Here is a 19887-nt window from a genome sequence, read left to right as displayed (position 1 = left end):
CATTAAATCTTTCTGTAGGTTTCCCAAGCAATTTCTTCATTCCAGGGATTCCAACTAAAACTTTACTTGCATTTTCAATGCCCCCATGGTGTTCACCCTCTTTGGTTTTATCACCCCAACATTTCCTGGAGAGTACAAATTATGGAGCTCCACATTATGCAGATTTTTCTGTCTTCCTATTAATCTCTGATACACAATTAAACATACTATATAAAAATCAATCACCCAGCAAAAAAATTAGAAATATGACTCTTGGTTCTTTGAGATTCACTGTTCAGTATCATTCTTAACATATCATATTATCATATCATATTTATTAGCATTCTGTTAATCCATGCCAGTTCAACTTATAATCTATTGGATATAGAACCTGTCATAGTAGAATAAAATATAAAAGCAATAATGTCATACAATCATAATAGATTCCGAATAATAAACAAAACAGCACAACAATTCTGTCTGCATTAACTTTGTCGCAAAGTATATCAACATTAATTGAAGGAACCAGAGACATTTTGATAAGTACATGTAAAGAATAGCCAAGACTGATTATCACATAATGTTCACAAAACAGTTGAGGAAATTTAACTGATGTTCATGTTCTGCTATTGTCAAATATGTAATGCAAGTGGAAAGTTTAGGGTGGGGTATCTGACATGATTAGATGATTTTCATATGACAATGTTATGATGTAATACAACTGATTAAGTATACAGACACAGGAAAATATGTCTGATTTAATCCCACTTACAGATAACTGACATACTGTACTACATTTGATGAAGTCCAAAACAGCAGCATACTACGTCCTAAAATCATCATACAGGGAATAGGCACATCAACCCATCTCTGCCTTGGTCATCTGATATCTCTTCTTTCTCCTGGTCTGTAATGCAGTATCTGTTTTGGGTATCGCTCCAGTTCCAATCAATTTGTATTTATTTTCTCATGTACTGAATATATGGGGCACACGGTAGCATAGTCGGTTGAGGCACTATGCTACAAGGCAGAAGGTTACAGGTTCAAGTCCTGATGTCACTGGAATTTTTTCAATTGACCTAATCCTTCTGGCCGCACTATGGCCCTGGGGTCAACTAAACCTCTAACAGAACTGAGTACCAGGAATTAATTAAATAATTTTCCTGGGGAGTAAAGCGCAGCCAGCATGTAAGGCTGACAACCTTACCGCCATCTTTGAGCCAAGTGTCTAGATAATGTGGCACCCTCAACGTCTCACAACCCTATGGGCCTTCATGGCCTCTTACAGGGATAGCTTTACTTTACTATTTTTACTGAATATATATGTAATTCCTGATTTATTTCTTGAAATGGTATTCACTTTCACAGAACGAAGAAACTTAATTCCTGCTGATTCCATTCTGTCATCTCTCTTCCTCATGAGCCATGTACCTGAATATATTATAGCATGTAGCATTGTAGAGCATGTGATTAAGTGATAGAATCACAGTTACTTGTACTTAGGATCATTAAGTGTTCAATAAACCCAATTACCAATCCACACTCTGTCTATAGTCAATCATACATGTGACAATACAGTAATAGTGGTGTTGCCAGAACCTCATGATGTTTCAACTGAATCTCTTTTATTGTTTCTTAATTGAAGTTCTTCCTATTGTCTCACAAGTCATTTAATATTTTGCAATTCTGTTACCTGTATCTTTATCATAACCAGAAGTGGTATCAGATCCTACGAGAGTAGGAATGGTACATTTATTCTAGTAACAGATCATCCTGTACAATCTTTTGTTTCATTGGATTCTTTCTTTATATGCCATTACCTTGGTTTATTAGCAGATATTTTAAAACAAAATTTTTGTGCTATTTTATTAATTTATATACCAACATTTGTAACTCATTTTCTTAAATTCCTTGCACAACCTTGTCATCTGCACACAATATTGTTTTACATGTACTTCCCACATTATATACACAGGGAGATTACTTGTAAGTCAAGTTGAAGCATGGCTCTTTAACTACATGTGATCTGATCATTGGCATTGATTTCTATCTATCCTGATGAGTCATCCATTAAATGGACTTCATTTCTGCAACTGGTATCATCAGTCCATAACAGAGAACTTGATCACGGGTTAACATTTTTTTCAGACAATGTTTCTTTTACTTGTACATGTGATGACACACAATACAGACAGTGAAGCACAACAAATCTACACTTTATACATAAAATTTCATTCCATGATGTACAAACTGGTATTTAGTATGCCCTAAGTGGGAGGAGGTCAAGTGGTCCTGCATTATGAAGAAGCGATTAGTCATGCAAATTGTGTTAGGCAGAAATATAACAATTTTCAGCCCATTTGCAGACAAAGAGTAATGACATTTCCAACAGACACGATTACTGAGTTTTGGACTTTGTCCATCATCTAGAATTGTAAACAACACAGTATTTCAGAAATTGGATCTTTTTTCACCCTCAAGTGAGAAAGTGGGAGGCACCTACTCTATTGGGTCCATTAGAAAGAGCTAACCTCAATCAGTGGACAACTGAGATTAGCCCTTTCCAAAAGACCTGACACAGTATGTGCCTCCCAGCTACAGATGGAAACAGATCCAGTTTGTGTTCTTTAAATTACCGGACAAGGGATAAAGTCCAAGAACTCGGCAATCCTGAGTGTTAAACACCACAGTCAGAATCATATGGAATACATTTCCAACAGAATTCTGTAGGTGTGAATAGCATGCAAACACTGAACAGAGGGTTTGGTGAAACGATTATAAATCATGGTTTGAGGGCCCCTTGCCCTCCCAGCATTAATCTATTCAGTTTCTTCTTGTGGATATTTACATGAGAAAATCTACTGAACCAATTCACACATAGAAGATGAGCTGGGATAGCTCAATTGGTATAACAGGCTATGAGCTGGATGGCTGGAGTTAAATGTCTGACAGCAGCAAGATTTTTCTCTTCTCTATAGGATCTAAACTGCCTCTGAGGTCCACCCACCCTCCTATCCTATGGCCTCAGGGAGATCTTTCACCAGGAGAAAAACAGCAAGGGTGTGAAGCTGACCACTCACCTCCATCTAGTGTCAGGATCAAAAATGGTAGAGCCATACCTCCACGGTAACAAAATAACAATAACAAAACATAATTAAGTTCACCATGAAATTCTTACTGCTATTCAGTTCCCATGCTGTTACTGTCTTTCATAATTTCTAGATCACTAAAGATTATGAAATGTTGTATATAACAAACTTATTTTGTCTACTGTTTTTGTATGGCCGTGGGTATGTATGGTTTCTTATGCTAAATTAAATACATACATTGCAAAAATTTTGAAATAAATCATATGTAAAAGTTTGAGCAAATGCGAAGTAAATAAGCAAGAAATGGGAAAGAAATTACACAACATTGGGCTTCATGACCTAGATTCTTCACTCAATACCACTGAAGGAAGGATAGACTGGATATACAGCTTGAATGGGAGAAGCAAGAAATGCATATATAATTTTGAATGCTTTAATGCCTTTTTAAATTTAGGACTGATACACTATTATGCAAGTACAACACAAGTCTGCTAAGTCTGGAACAGAGAAGTTGCTCTGGGACACACACAAAAACCTGCATGCACACACTAAAATAATTGCAGGAATACAGCATTAAATTTACCTCAGGCTCATCTGTTATGCAGAAATATTTCCTTCATTACTCAAAAAATGTTTCTTGAATTCTTGAAGAGCTTTACTTCGATGTGAAATCTTGTTCTTTTCTTCCTTAGGCAATTCAGCGTAAGTCTTATCATAGCCAAGTGGTTGGAAACAAGGGTCCCAACCAAATTCACGGGTACCCCTGGGGCTAACAATATGACCTTCTGTCTTCCCTTGGAACAGGAGTATGCTATCATTCTCCCCCCCTGGGGAGTATGCAAATGTGCATACAGCATAAGCAGACTTGTCTTCCCAGCCTGTTAACATCTGATACAACCCATCTGGCCCAATCTTCTCCAGAAACCACTTAATGTATGGTCCTGTGGAATAAAATCAGTACTATTTATCCTTTACCATCTGACCTAAAGCAAAACTGTACCACAATAAAGTAAGTAAGTAAAGTAAAAATGTCCCTGTGCTTAACTAATTAAGCACTACACCATGAAGACGTATGGGAGAGTGGATGTATAGATCCACATTTTTTCGACCTCGGCACTGGCTGGAGGTCAGTGGTCAGCTTCACACCCCTGCTGCTTTATCTCCCAGGGAAAGAGCCCTTGGTACCCATTGGATAGGAGGTTGGGTGGAGCCCGGAACCAGTCTGGACGACACAGAGAAGAGAAAATTCTTCAGACTACTGGGATTTGAACTCTTGACTTTTCAGTTGTCCAGCCAGTAGCCAGTCCCTATACCGACTACACTATCCCAGCTCCTAAATGTACAACACTACAATAAAATATTAATAGAGGATAACATTAAAATGGATTTTGGAGAAACAGGTTGTGATTATAACACTGATCAACTCCATTATTTAAAAATGCTGTTTCAACTGTAGATGCTATGTAGCATCAAGTGAAACAGGAAGATGACTATGCACAGCAAGTATATACAAATTTTTAAGGACGTGGTGAAGGCTTATTTGCAGGCACAATCCCAGAATTTTACTGGGAAGACTGATGAAAACAAAATGTAAGATGTGCTAGATAAATTTACTGGGAGAAAACAATGAGAACACAGGATTTTTCATTGATTAACTGATTTCAAGACTGAAGGAAAGAGAGATTCCAGAGGGTTCTGACAATGATGTATAACACTCAGGGTTACTAAGTTTCTGGACTTTGTCCACCCTCTGGTATTCTAAAGAACAAGTTTTGGAAACTGGACCTGTTTCTGTCCTCAGGTGAGGGGGGTGGGAGACACCATTCTGAGGGATCCATTAGAAAGAGCCAATCTCAATCACTGACAACCTGTGTCAATATAACTAAAGTCATATATATGAGGTCTGACAATAAAGTCTCTGAACTCAGCACCATGTGCTTGCCATGGCAGTAGTAGACAGAAACCTCAGTATGGTTTGATGATGTTGGCATATCAGTATTTCACAACTGTGATGTTGTTGTTCATCTATGGCAGTCTCTTTCTGAGTGGCATCTATAAATGAGTGTGTACTGGTGTGCCATTGCAAGAATGTCGGCATGAACATTAAATTTCCTGTTAAACTTGGCAAGAATGGAAGTGAATTCAGAGAGATGTTAGTGCAAGGTTACAACGATAATGCTATCAAGAAAACAGCTGTTTACAAGTGTGTGACATGTTTTTCTGAGGGAAGAGAAAGTGTCACTGATGGAGAGAGATCAGGAGAGCCAGCAACGAGCAGAACCGAAGAAAGCATTGCAAAAATTTGTCAAATTGTGAGTGAAAATTGTTGGCTGACTGTCAGGAGCATAGCAGAGCAAGCGAACATCAACACAGAAGCAGTTAGGGAAACCTTAACTGAAGATCTTGACATGACAAAGGTGTGTGCAAAAATGGTCCCAAAGGACCTGCTCAAATGGAATTTTTAGCTAGTAAATAAATGTGCTAGAACACCCTCCCTATTCACCAGATCTAACCCCCAAGGACTTTTTTCTGTTCCCAAAGACAAATGAAATATTAAAACGTAGACATTTTGATGACATTAATGACATCAGGTGTAATATGACAGCAGGACTGAAGGCCATTCCAAAAAACCCGTTCCACAATAGTTTTCAAGGATGGACTACGTGCTAGCATTGGTGCATAGCTTTCAAGGGGAGCACTTTGAAAGTGACCATAGTGATTTTCAGCAATGAGGTATGTAGCACTTTTATTGCAATGAGTTCATGAACTTTAATGTCAGACCACATAGACCCAAAATAAGGTTTTCTCACGTTGAGATAACAGGATACTTTTTTATTATACATTTTCCTGTTATCTCCCCTTGATAAAACCTGATCTCAGGTGTATATATGGCTGTAGTTATACTGATGCAAGTTGTCCAGTGACTGAGGTTAGCTCTTTCGAATGGACACCATAGAGTACTTGTCTTCCACAAGCCTTGCCTGAGGACAAAACCAGATCCAGTTTACAAAGCATTGTGTTCTTTAGAACACAGAGAATGAACAAAGTAAAAAGAAACAGTAATCATGAGAAGGAAAAATACTTCTGGAATGTGACACCATGCAATCTGGTAAAAGTCTACTGATGTTTCAGAGGAATGATGTCAATAAGATCTACCAGACTATACAGCGTCACACTCCAGGCAAAATACTCTTCATAGTCACCAGCATAAGAACCTTAAATCTCACTGTGCTAAGTATTCAAAAGAAAGTAAATAGCAACATGGTTTCAGGTCCTCTTACAAATAAAGTCTGGCATGCTGCTTCATCTAACTCCAGTTTAAGCACATCTTGTGGTAACTTTTATGCTGTTTCAAATGAAGATGTTATATAATGTCAAATGAGAGTGGAAGATGATTGTGCCTAGTAAAAATATAAAGGTTTGGGAGGAGATAACCATGTTTTATTTAAAGGTACTACAAAGGCATTCACAAAGAGAGACTATTAAAAAACATGAACATAAATCTCAGGACTGCCAACAGTGTGACTGACATTCAATCTGGGTATCAAACAAGTCATGAGCACTGTCAGTATATAAAAATGCTTGGCAAAGAAACAAAGAACTGCCTCAACAGACATATGTCTGATGGGGAAGGATGACAGTCACTTGAGATAATCCTGAGAAGATTTAAGTTGTATATACAAGTAATTTCACATACACAGTATAATAAACAAAGTAATACTGTTATAAATAAGATAAGAGATTCCTCTCTATAATTGTACCTGGAAGGCCACCCATAGCATTGAAGCAAAGGCAAGTATCTTCAATAAGTACAGGACCTTTCACAATCCTGGCAGCTTCTTTACATTTGTTAATACAAATATCATTTATTTCTCCCTGATATTCTGGTAAATCTATCTTACGGCTCTCTACCTGGAAACAAACAGCACGGTTATGATGCTTATAACAACAAAACTACACCCTGTCAAAGTTTAAATCAGATCTGCATAAGATGTAAGTGCAGCAATGTAATATGAGTATAAATAAAAACATATGCAATGCATACATGCTACGAGGGTAAGTCAATAAGTAAGCTACAAATGGATATAGCACTTAACCAATAAGAGTACTGATTTCAAAAATGCTTTTATTTCTCAACATAATCTCACTGTACACTGAGGCACTTGTCCCATCGTTTCACAAGCCCTTGAAAACCAGCAGCATAAAATTCTTTGGACCACTGTCGGAACTAGGCGGTGACTTCCCTTTCTACAGCTTCATTGTCGGGGAAATGTTCAGCCAAAAAATGATGTTTAAGATGGCCAAACAAATGGAAGTCGCTTGGAGCAAGGTCGCGACTATATGGAAGATGCTCGAGGACTTCCCACTTGAAATTTGGCAGCGTCTCATTTGTCTTGTTGGCAGTATGGGGACACGTGTTGTCATGCAAGAGCAACACGCCTTTGGTGAGGAGTCCTGGTCGCTTCCATTGAATGGCCTTACGAAGTTTCCTGAGGATATTACAGTAAGAGTCGGCATTTATGGCATTTTCTNTTGTCCATATACATTGTGTGAGTGTAACAGGATGCTGAAATATAATATAGTAAACAATTTTATGCTGTTTGTTTTCAGGGGCTTGTGGAATGATGGGACAAGTGCCTCAATGTACAAAGAAATCATGTTGAGAAATAAAAGCACTTTTCAAATCAGTACTATTATTTGTTTAAGTTCTATATCCATTTGTATCTTACTTATTGACTTACCCTCGTATATCAACCACAGAACATTCCACTTGACTGATTAAATGCAAGATATACAAGAGCAATATTTGCAACACTAGAAGTCTGAGAAAAATAAACAGAAACTTCCTCTTGCCAATGAAACAGTTTCTGCTAGGCCTGCAATGACTCAATCTGATGCTTTGTGGCTGGGTGCCCTTCAAATGGAATTCATTCATATGTTAATAAATGGCATAACCATGTAAAGTATTTGAATTCTCAATACTTTTTACTTATCTCAAATAAAGAATGATTTTTTCTCTGTTATTCAATCTCTATGAAACAACAAAGTAACTCTTACATACCTCTGCACTTGGTAGTAAAAAAGTTTAATTAATATACAAAAACTGGCTAGCTGACAGAATCATTAATAGTTAAAATTCACCTGATGTAATCAAAATATAGTGGAAATAAGGAGTTCAAAGAAAAATTCATACAGCCAACTTTCCTACTGCATATGGTTATAGTCTTACAGATCTACTTTATTATAATTGTTGCTGTTTTGTTTTTATGAGGAACTTGTTACTTAAAAGTTCATATTTTGTCTACGTTACATCTGTCAGTTAAGCCTCAGAGGTCTGCAGTATCACCACATTTTATCTGTTCACTTATAAACAATATTTCACATATAATGTATAGGTATTCAGTTATTCAGTATAGAGGGGGTGGGTTTCCCCATGCACCGCGACTAATAGTCTATTGTACGTCCCCCTTTAATTTCTACTGTCGCCATACCCTACTGATACTGGTGCCCACTATCTCCCCTTTCTGTCAGTGAGGTCGGCCCTCTACTGGCAGTGGTACCCGATAACTTTCCCCTTTCTGCCAGCAAGGTCAGTCCTCTACTGGCATTGGTACCCGATAACGTCCCCATCTACCGGAGGCATTGGAAACTACTTGGGCGGGAAACATTTTGCCTAATTTTCCTCAGAGGTCTCCTAGAGACATGAGGATCTTTTACGTGCCGTAAATCTACAACATAGGACCCACGGCTTAAAGTTGCTCCCAGAGGACTTGTTCCCTGAATTTTTCCACCCTTAAAAATTCCACGACCTCCGCCAGGTTTGAACCCATATACCTTAAGTCATGAGGTGGGAACGTTACCCCTAGACTACGGAGGCCACTTAATGTATAGGTAAGTTAGTGATATATCGCCATAACAAGCTTCACTAGTTCATTAGTTACTGCCAGCAAACCAACAGCTAATGAGAATTTTCACACATCCCTTTATAGTACTCTGCACCATACCCAAACTCCTATCCTGAATTCCACTGTGAGATAATAACAGTAGAAAGCTGGAAAGTACAACATTCAGGTGATTTCCACTGAAATCATGTTTATACCGCATTTTATGCATATCAATTAACATTCTCTCCAAACTTTCTTAACTTCAGGATCCCTTTCCACTGGATAACACCACACCCATATTTCTATCCCCCACTTCCATGATAGGACATATATATATTTGGCTTCACCTGCTTCTGCCTCATTCACTCTGAACATAACAACCACAATGTATTCCAAAATGTTGGAAAACTTCCTTACATGACCTCACTAAACTGTGAAAGCTGAAATCACACACTGGTTCAAAAGCTGAAAGGGACACACAGAGACAGCATGATGATCTCATAAACCTTTTCCTATTCTTAAAGATAAGAATGTAGGCTAAACAGTATGCTAACAATGTACTATTTGCATTCCTTTGCTCAGTTCCATTACAATAAATTCCAATTCAACTTTCTGCATTCACTGCAGTGTGATGTAATGACATTTTTCCACAGCATGAAGCTAAAACTACAATTAAAAGAATATCAAGTGTGCATGTAACATATGTTAATTTACCATATGTGGGAAGGACTTGCCCAGTATGGCAACAAACTCTTCTGCCTTCTTTATGTTACCAGTCACGAACACTATTGGACGTGCCATATTAACTGGAAAGCCTGTAACAGTGTATCAAATTTTAATCACTAAAGAACATGATTTATAAAAATATGGCCCAAGCTATCAAATTTCACACTTGTATTAAGGACGATGAGATGGGTGGGGCATGTAGCATGTATGAGAGTTGAGGAATGCATGCAGACTTTTGGTTGAAAAACATGAAGGAAAGAGACTACTTCAAAGACCTGGAGGATATTAAAAAGACAGGATGGGTGAGTGCAAGCTTAATTATTTTGCTTCAGGATAGGGATCACCAGAAGTACCTTGTGAACATGGTAATGAACCCCCAGATTCCATGCAACATGGGGAACTTCTTGACTACTTGCTACTCACGAACAACTCTCCCCATGAAGTTAGTTAAGTCTCAGTCTGTTATAGTCTTCACCAGTTTCTGGCTCATGACAATGGAGATTCTTCATCTTCTGTGCTCACATCACTGCAGGCTGACTACTATTTTACAACACTCATTGCTGCAACTCATGGCATCATTAGCCATCACCATCTACTCACTGGCTGGCTGACTGCTAAATTGCTTCTTGCCCTTGCCAGCACAGTGATTCTTGATTCCAAGTCCCAAGGGACTCATGGCAATATTTTATTGTCTAATGGCTCTGGGAGCCTTCAGATCATCTCTGGACTGGCTCTCAAAGTCAAAGTCAAAGTTACTTTATGACTGGCAGGTTTACCGCCAATCTCCTTGAGGATCATAACCAGAGATTTTTTTTCAACTGAACCCTTGTGGTTACAGTCCTTATACAACATCCTCACTGACAAGATGAGTTTGTCTCTCATGAATACGCTTGGCCTTTTGTCAACTGTAAGTATTCTTCCTGCACTACATGCAAGTCCTCTGTTAGTGCAGACTTTGCAAAGCAGATCATACCTATCTTACATATATTTATGCTACAATGGTAGCTTAGTCACTTGAAAGTCATAAGCTTGACCACTGTCAAGTTTAAACCTCTTATATTTTCTGTCTGGCTTCACCTTGTCCTATACTGTGAACATATTCATTTTCATGATTTTTAGGACTTCTGCCTGTTGCCAACATAATTTTCTTACATAATCGTATGCATATGTGAGGTTCAAAGCCATATGCAAATCGCAGACCAGTGTGCACCTTAGAAAATTTCCAGTGGTGCCAACAACCTTGTTTTGCAAGTGCTGCAATTTTAAGCATAAGTGTCTGCCTCTAATTACCAGGTGGGGCAAGCACAAGTGATCACTGATCTGATCAGTGTCTTATGGAGGGTTAGTTTAATATTCACGCTTAAACCCTCACTTTTGAATAGGGGGTAGATTCTAATAAATGTTCTGAATGCATTGGCTTGAATCATTTCTCTTTGCAGCTTCCATGTAGTCTTCTTATCAAAGATTACACTGAGATATTTTACATGATTGAAAATGGGGATATTCCATCCATTCAGTGTAAGATGGGCTTCAGGAGGCCTAAGTCTATGAGAAGAGTAGATGGCTCGAGTCTTATCTTCATTGATCTTTATATTCCAGCACTCACACCACATCTCAGTAGCACTGAGACCTCACTGCATCTTTCTGGGAACTTAACCCTCTTTGTCATTTGTTCCATATATACAGATGTCAACAGTAAAAAGACCTAGACAGACACTGGACGGGAGGCTCTCTCAGCCCGCACTATATAGCCTCAGGATGGACCCCATAGAAGTCACTGCTTCCAACAGTTCCTCTATTGTTGCGAGAGTGCCTATTGCCACAATATGTATTTATTGGGCTGTTACCTAACAATGGGCTGTTTCAGTCATCATTCATTCATTCATCTGTAATCTGTCAAGACAACAGGTTTACAGTCTCTTCCAAAACAGTCCCTCCACTTGATGTGATCTAGAGCTTTCTCCTTCAAATGAAAATATCCTCTTCTGTCCCCAAGGTCATCCAGCATCTTCTTACATCTTATGGTCACTTCTATCCATCCCTCTATCTTTCCTTCAATAACTTCCTTTAGAAGGCAGTTATGGCGTAAGATATGACCAATCCAATTAGCCTTCCATTTTCTTATTTCGTGTAGGATATTCCTCTGCTCACTGACTCTGCTCAGTCATCATGTCACACTATTATCCAACATTGTAGACAGATCTGTTTCCTTCCCTTCTTCCTTCATTCATTCCTGTTATGCCACAGATTTTGAGACTAGAAATCAAAAAAGCATTGCCTAGATGTTTCGAGACTTGCGAAAAGCGTTTTACAGCAATCGAGCTAGAATGGCGACACCTGGACAGGCGATCGAGGTCAAGAATGTTGGAGTCAGCACCGATACGTAATACCACAAGCAGAAACAAAACTGCTTTACGAGGCCACTAGAGTAAGATGCAATTAACAAATACACCACAACAGCACTGCAGACCCCGCCCACCACCAAAGGGAATAGCCAATGAAAACCCTCCACCCCGAAATTTAGAACAAAGGGAGTAGTTAACCTCCCCCTTTCGCCAACCACAGGGTCAGCAAGTTAATGGTATAAATTGCCGAATTAATGAGACTCAGGGACCTGATCAAAACGTAATATCCAGCTGTTAGCCGGAGGCCCTGTCCGACATGGGTACCACAAGATGGTGGATGGCGACACTTATCTGCGTCTCTGTTTTAAGTAAGTCTCTTTGCTCATATTAGCCATGTTACCAAAAATTCTGTGTTGTTGTGTGAACTTGAAGTACAGTCTCCAGTGTACCCCAGCGAGCATCAGGGCAGGATAGGGTAGAAATTGTGTAGGGAGTGACAGGCAATGGAGGGGAGCAACAGTCTCACGGCATCACCACCGAGAGGGAAATTAGAAAAGGAGTAACGAATGGTGTTATGTAAACTGGCCGAAGGCGGCCCCTTTTTATTGTAAATAACAGTGTAAATAGACCAGTGTACACAGGGTAGGATGTACTCAGGGAGTTTTGATTCACCCCTCCATAACCAACCCATCCACGACCGATCCAGAGCGATCCTAGCCCAAGCGAAGCCAGAACTAACCCAGGCAGTCGATGGCAGCCGAGTGCAGCAAACATCCTAACTGAAAGGGTGGTGACAGACTAAATTAGTATTATTTTCTCACCCCCCCCTTTGAGGTGTAACAATTCCTTTCTCCACCTCCCATGGGACTCAAGGCTGGAGTCTTGTATAGTATACATAACCATGTGCAAGTGTTCAATGTAACTTGAAATTCAAACCGAAAATTTGCACCAAAAATCTGTTTTTTAAGAACTTTATAAAAATTGTAAATCTTTTAAATATTTGCCAGTAGGCCNAATAGGCCAGAAGTGGCCGCAGTACAAGGGACTTAGCCCCACCCCACTAACAATAAAAAAAAATTGCCAGTTGCAAAGAATTCTGAATGCTTGGATACCACATATCTATAAGTGTACTGTCCTTCTGCACCCTGATCTTCACAGCTAACACAGAATTTTGAAATAATGCATATAACATTATTTGTATGAAGCATGATATAAGAAAATGAAGAAGTGCATTTTCCTAGGCTGCTGGCATGTTTAAATTGTATTTCTAAGATGTGGGTTGGTTGGTTGGTTGGTTGGTTGGTTGGTTGGGTTCACCCCCCCTGCTGGGTGGGTTGGTTGGGGGAATATTGAGGGATCTTAAGTATATAATAAAGTTTATGAACAGGTGCTGGATGGTTAATGATCAATACCAGATTCTGTCACTGGTAATACTGACATTTTGGGTTATATTATCTGATAAGTGGCTTTTAGCCAAAGGAGGAATTGATGAACACTACAAATGAAGTATTGTCACACTAGACGGAACTGTTTAACTTTTCATGATATTGTTCTCAAATATTCAACATTAGTATCATTCAATACCTGGCATAACGAACTCTATGGAGAAGTACTTTCTGAAAAACGGATAGTCACTCAGCTACTCAGAAAATCTCTGATCTGTTTCTGCTATTAATAAACATATGAACTTTCCCACATTTTCATATAATCTATTAGCTATCCTTGTGTTACAGTTTTGCCCTGCAATCAGTACATCAGTACTAATTAGCTTTAATGTGGCCGTGCCATAGCTCAGGCCGTTAGTTGCTGGCTTCCCACTGGGGCAGCCCGGGTTGGAGCCTGGGTCAAGTCTAGTGAGATCTGTGGTGGACAAAGTGGCACTAGGACAGGCTTTCTCAAAGTACTTCAGTTTACCCTGCCAATCTTCATTCCACTAATTGTTCCACAATCACCATCATCTATCATCTGATCTGGTGCTGGTACAATAGGAAAATAGTGGCCGCAGTACCAAGTGGTCTCCATCTCACCGCACTATAGGGTATTCATGTTTTTGTCCAGCAAATAAATATCAGCAGAAACCTGAAGTATATGTGCCCCATTCAATTTCCATCCCTCCTGATTTCCAAAGAGAACATCCTAAAACAGAGTTGAAACTAAACTGTGATAATATACATTTTAATCAATCTGCCTAGTTCCATGCACATATAAGACTGAATTAGAATACTGCACAACACATCCCACCTGACTGAATCAGTCTTTTCTGATGCATATAAATAAATTGCTCATATACTATCCCTTAACCCCTCACTTCAGTATCTGACAATATATGATCAAAAAGACGATTTTTTTACATCAAAATCTATATTGACGAACCACAATATTTCTAAGTATGGGGTTAACCTTGGAGAAGAATATTGGATGAAATTTAGTATGTAGCCGATAACAGTAATATTTTTCAGTAATTATTAGTCAGTTGTATCACTCATTTTAAAATATATATACTAATGTATTCCTTTCACTGATCTGGCAATTCTCCCTTATTCCAAAGACTTAATAATTCTGTGAATCTCAGAATGCAGTGGTCAAAGAATCTGCCAAAGTCCAAGGCCCTGTGTAACACTTCATGACTTATTTTTTAATATTATGGGCTGTCATCCATCGATCCATCAAACCTACAAGCTGGAGGACGACCCACTGTCAGCTGTCCACGATGACTTATTCAATTTATTCAGTTACCCTCCATATCTGCAGGCAGTCTCCACTGCAACCTCAAGGCATACCATGCTGTACTGACAATGGTCCCATGCAATAAATTGTTCAGACAAAGTATGAAAATGTATCAGAAAGAAGAAGAGCCTTATCTTACCCTATAAACCAAACCAAACTTGACAATATCTGTTACCTCTTCCCTAAAGTTAAAGTTTCTATGTCTATAAAAATATATACATATTGTATTGTCTCCTCCCCTAGGCAAAACGAATCAGTGCCAATGGCCATTTATTAGTTACAGTTGATATTTAGCTCTGATGCATGGTACCTACAGTCCAAATTCTCATGTTCTCAGCATGAAGACTGCAGTGTTCTGAGATACCGTGAAATATGCATGATAGTTATACACGTCTGAAAACTGCTGTCTCCATCTTGTACCACAAAAACAGATGCAACAAGTTCCTCCAAAATGTTGGCACTTATGTATGAAACTACATGGCCTAAAATCTCAGAAGCCTGCAACCTTCATACTCACTGCTGTGAGAACCCCAAACCTCATGCTCAAGGTTTACTACACGGCGTGGAAGCGGTGGTTAGTCACCAACCTCCCACTTCGGTGACCCAAGTTCGATTCCAGCTCAAGTTACATAATAATTGTGGTGAACAAAGTGGCACTCGGGCGTTTCCTCCGAGTCCTTCGGTTTCCCATCTTAACCTGCTCCACCCTCACTAGCTCACTAATAATGTTGCCACCTGACAACACCTGACGTTATATAGACCGAGACTAACCTCGTCGTTAAACAGCCCATCAAATGGCATGGTACACAGACATACCACTGCGCTATGCACGTACTATACTAGTGCCTAGAGGTACGAAATACTAACCTTATTATCCGCAACACTATGCTCAGTACAATCTCTTTCAACAAACACTCTCTCAAAATGCGTAATAACCTTACTACCCGCAGCAATGTTCTCAGTACCCTCAGTACAGTCTCTTTCAACAGGTACGAACACACCCAAATTAGCTGTAGTGGAAGATTTATCACGTACGAAACTGCATTCCGTCTGCAGTTTCAATCGGCAGGTTAAAGTACTATTCTGCACCCTTCCTGTCCCATTGTATATGTTTATGCCTTTGAAGTTAATTGTTGGTGTGACATTAATTTTGACATCTGTATTACTCTCTTCGGTTTCATTCGGCGAGATAAAGTACTGTTCTCCACAGTTCCTTTCCCTTTGTGTATTACGTTAACGTCTATTGCTTTGAACGTTGATTATTCATTTTATTTCCACAAATGAAGTCATCTGTTAACGAACGTACATTTTCGTTTATTATATTCTCATACACAGCCACAGAACGTCTTCGTATCGAACTATAACGTACAGTCACACACAGCCACCATAACCGCACATAATTGCGGGAATTCAAATTGGTTTGTTTAGGCTCTGATTGGTCGAGATCTGTGTGTAGTAACTACCTACACACATAGAGGCAGTAGTTACGGTAGTTACCGTGTTTCCCCTTCTCCTGTGCCAGTTGTTCCCCCGGTCAACCAATTCCACGCAGCAAATGTGACCAACATAGCGCTGAAGTTCAAATGAATTTTTTTTATTGCTAAGAGAGTGGGACTAGGTCCCTTGTACTGCGGCCACTTCTGGCCTACTGTACCAGCCTCAGATGATAGGTGAGGGTGATTGTGGAGCAATTGGGGGAATGAAGATTGGCAAGGGAAACCGAAGTACCGAGAGAAAACCTGACCCAGCGCCACTTTGTCCACCATAAATCCCACTTGACCAGACCCGGGGCGTCGTGATGGGAAGCCAGCGACTAACCGCTTGAGCTATGGCGCGGCCCTAAGTTCAAATGTTGCATTTCTACATTATAGATCATGGGTATTGATCCGTGTTAAAAGTCCTCGTGACATTAACTTGTATTCCTCAACCATAATCACGCATTTTACTATATTTTCATATTACAATGAAATACATGCTGCATGCCCTGCCCACCTCATCCTCATCATTCTAATTATGGCTGGCAAAGGGTACAAGTTATGCAGCTCCTCGTTATGCAGTTTTCTTCAGCCTCCTGTCACTTCATCTCTCTTCAATCTAAATATTCTCATCACCCTCAGTCTATGTTCCTCCCTTAATGTCAGAGACCAAGTTTCACACCCATACAGAGCCATAGGCAAAATTATAGTTTCGCATATTTGTTTTTAGACAGCACACATGAAGATAAAAGGTTCAGGGCTGAATTGGAGCAAGCATTACCCATATTCAATTTCTTAATTTCCTCCTGAATCAGGTTTTGATTTGTTACAGTCCTTCCCAATTATCTGAACTCTGATACATTTTCAAAACATTTGTTAGCTATCTAAGTCATAATTTTGCCCTACATTTTAGTGACGGTACGGCAACATACACAAGTACTTAGTTTTATCTGTGTTTACTTCTAGACCAACCTCATTACTAAGCATAAATTAAAGTTTTTCTTTATGGTATTTGGAGTGTGTCTGGATAAATGGTATCCAAAATAAAATACACTTGGTTGTAGACTTATGACAGACTTCCGTTCTGACTGACAGGTCATAAGTCGATCTGGTCGTATGTCGGCCATATATTTTTTAACCTTTCTAATCTTTTTATCTTTATAATTTATTTTACATTTTATTNAATTTATTTTTAAAAACTTTTGCATTTTAATCATCTTTTATTTTTCTTTCTTTCTTTCTTTCTTTTTCTTTTTGGTCTAAGTGAGGCCGGTCATAAGTCGACGACCAAGTCTAATTATATATCAGAAAGCTTTTATTTTACACATTTATGGGTTACACAATTACAAAGGGAAACTAATTTTTTCTGAGTACATAACTTTCTCAATAAATTTCAACATGGCCTCCCTTGGTAGCATGACAAATATCCAGATGATCCAGCATGTTTGGTGTTACCTTAGCCACAGCGTCCCTTATGTGGACTTTCAGGTGTTCCAGGTCATTGATTTTAACCTGGTAGACAATGTTCTTCACATACACCCACATGAAAAAATTCAGTTGGGTTAAATCTGGAGACCTAGGAGGCCAAGCAACTGATCCACTTCTGCCTATCTACCTGCCAGCCATTTCTCTGTCCAAGTGATTCCTAACATGGCGGAAGAAATGTGGCGGTGCATGCACAAAATCCAGGCATGAAAAAAAAAACTTACAGGGTTTTTCTTTCTAATGACAAACCAGATATGTGTACAACATTTACTTTTTGAGCTATAAATTTTTTATTTTGGATACCTTCCATCTGGACACCCAACAGAATCATCATCAGCAGCATAGACCAACAGCCGATGTGTCCCATTTAATTTCAGACCCGCCTGGTTTTCTTGGACCTTCCTAATGACATATTCTAAAGCAAAGTTGAAAAGCAGTGGCAATGATGAATCTCCTTGTCTAGGCCATTCTGGATAGGAAAATTATTAGACAAATGTTTAAATATATGAACTTAAGTTTCGTTTAAACACGTTTTAATCAGCCTACGTAGTTTCATGGGTACCCCAGATTCTAGGAGAATATTGTACAATACTTGCCCCCTAACTAAATTATAGGCTTTCTTGAAGTATTCAAATATCTTATGTACTGTCTCAATGTACTCCAATTCTTTCTCCAATATCTGACGAATGCAAAAGATCTGATCAGTATTTGATCTGTTACGTTGAAACCCACATTGATGATCCCCAATAATTTCATCTATATATAGACTTAACATTGAGAGCAGAATACTGGATAAAATTTTGTATGAGGTTGACTGGAGTGATATTCCATGATAATTATTATAGTCATTTTTATTACCGTTCTTGTGAACTGGTACAATAATACACTCCTTCCACTAATCAGACAATCTATCCTTAGAATTAATTTGTTTATGAAGCTCAGAGTGTAATATTTCACCTCCTGCTTGGATCAATTGTCAGAATTTGATCACTACCTGGCGATTTATACCACTTCAACTTTGCAATAGCAATTTCAACCTCAGGTATTATCGGCTCAGCTGTATGTATTTCTATCTACCTAACATCACTGACCTCATGTACATTCAATAACTGAGAGTAGTAGTGTAGTGCTTCCACCTATTCAAATTTTTTTGTGAGAATCTACAAGCACATCACCATTCTCATTCTTTACTAAGTTACTTCTAGGTTGATATTCCCTCTTAAAGTCATGTATTCCTCTACACAGGTCTCTGTTCTTGTTCTTACTGTTCATTGCTAGCTCATCACTCATTTCTTTCAGATATTCCATTTTTTTTTTGTTCCTGAAATGCCTGCCGGTTTCACATCTTGTATTGTTCAGATTATCCCCATTCATTTCACTGGGATCCTGTAACCACTACAATTTTGCTTCTTTTCTTTGGTCTAATAATTTTGAGCATCCATCATCGAACCATGGCTTATGCTTCTTCAATTCATAATAACCTACTCTCTCTTCGGCCGAATTTTGATATTCTCTCCATCAGTTTCCCGGGCTCTATTAATATCAACCTTAGTGTTTTAAGTTTTCCAAAGCTGCGAACCTCTTTGAGGTTTAAACACGATACTGCTCTCTACCCTCTACCTCGTTAAAATTCTTGAGACTGAACCTCTCCATATGAACTCTGTGTGTTTTTGTTTACTCACTGCCAGCTTTGCCACCAACAGTTACTGCTCTGTATCACAGTATATTTCCCTGAAGGATCAGACATCGAATAATATAATAAGTTTGTCACAAATAATAATCAGAGGAACTTTCAGAAGTTAGAAATTCTTGCAGGGAAAAAGTATAATGGTAGCAGACATGCCAAGGGGTTGGGCTCATGCTCCGAGAAAGTTATTATGGTTCTAATATTTGCTGGCAGTTATATTTTGGACATTGTATTTATAATTATCCATTGTTCATGTTTAAAGAAAAATACATTTTGGAGATATACTCTGTCTACCATCTTCAGGTAACATTTAACAATGGAAGATGCCTTCTCTGTAGGAGCAACTGGATGAAGCTACCTTTAAAAATTAGCATTATCTAATGGGCCCTACAAATGGGCAACTTTCTGTCCCACTGTTCTGCATTGAAAAGAGTGAAACTACCATTTAAGTTTTTTTGGGGGGACAAAGTGCATTTGATCAGTAAACTA

The 19887-nt window shown here is 38.8% G+C and overlaps 1 protein-coding gene across 1 annotated transcript in view; it reads right to left on the bottom strand.

Annotated features, from left to right (window-relative positions):
* The window catches only part of LOC111868545 (myosin-VIIa), a 94485-nt gene extending 87547 nt beyond the window's left edge, over positions 1-6938 (bottom strand). Inside the window, exon 1 of the mRNA XM_023859272.2 lies at positions 6830-6938. Coding sequence (XP_023715040.2) covers positions 6830-6850 — 21 coding nt within the window. The 5' untranslated portion in view covers positions 6851-6938. The remainder of the gene's footprint in view (positions 1-6829) is intronic.
* Positions 6939-19887: the final 12949 nt, after the last annotated feature.

The sequence above is a fragment of the Cryptotermes secundus genome, unplaced genomic scaffold, assembly GCF_002891405.2.
Source record: "Cryptotermes secundus unplaced genomic scaffold, Csec_1.0 scaffold330, whole genome shotgun sequence".
Taxonomy (NCBI): Eukaryota; Metazoa; Arthropoda; class Insecta; order Blattodea; family Kalotermitidae; genus Cryptotermes; species Cryptotermes secundus.
The sequence above is the reverse complement of the archived record's forward strand: the minus strand, read 5'-3'. Positions and strand labels throughout refer to the sequence as shown.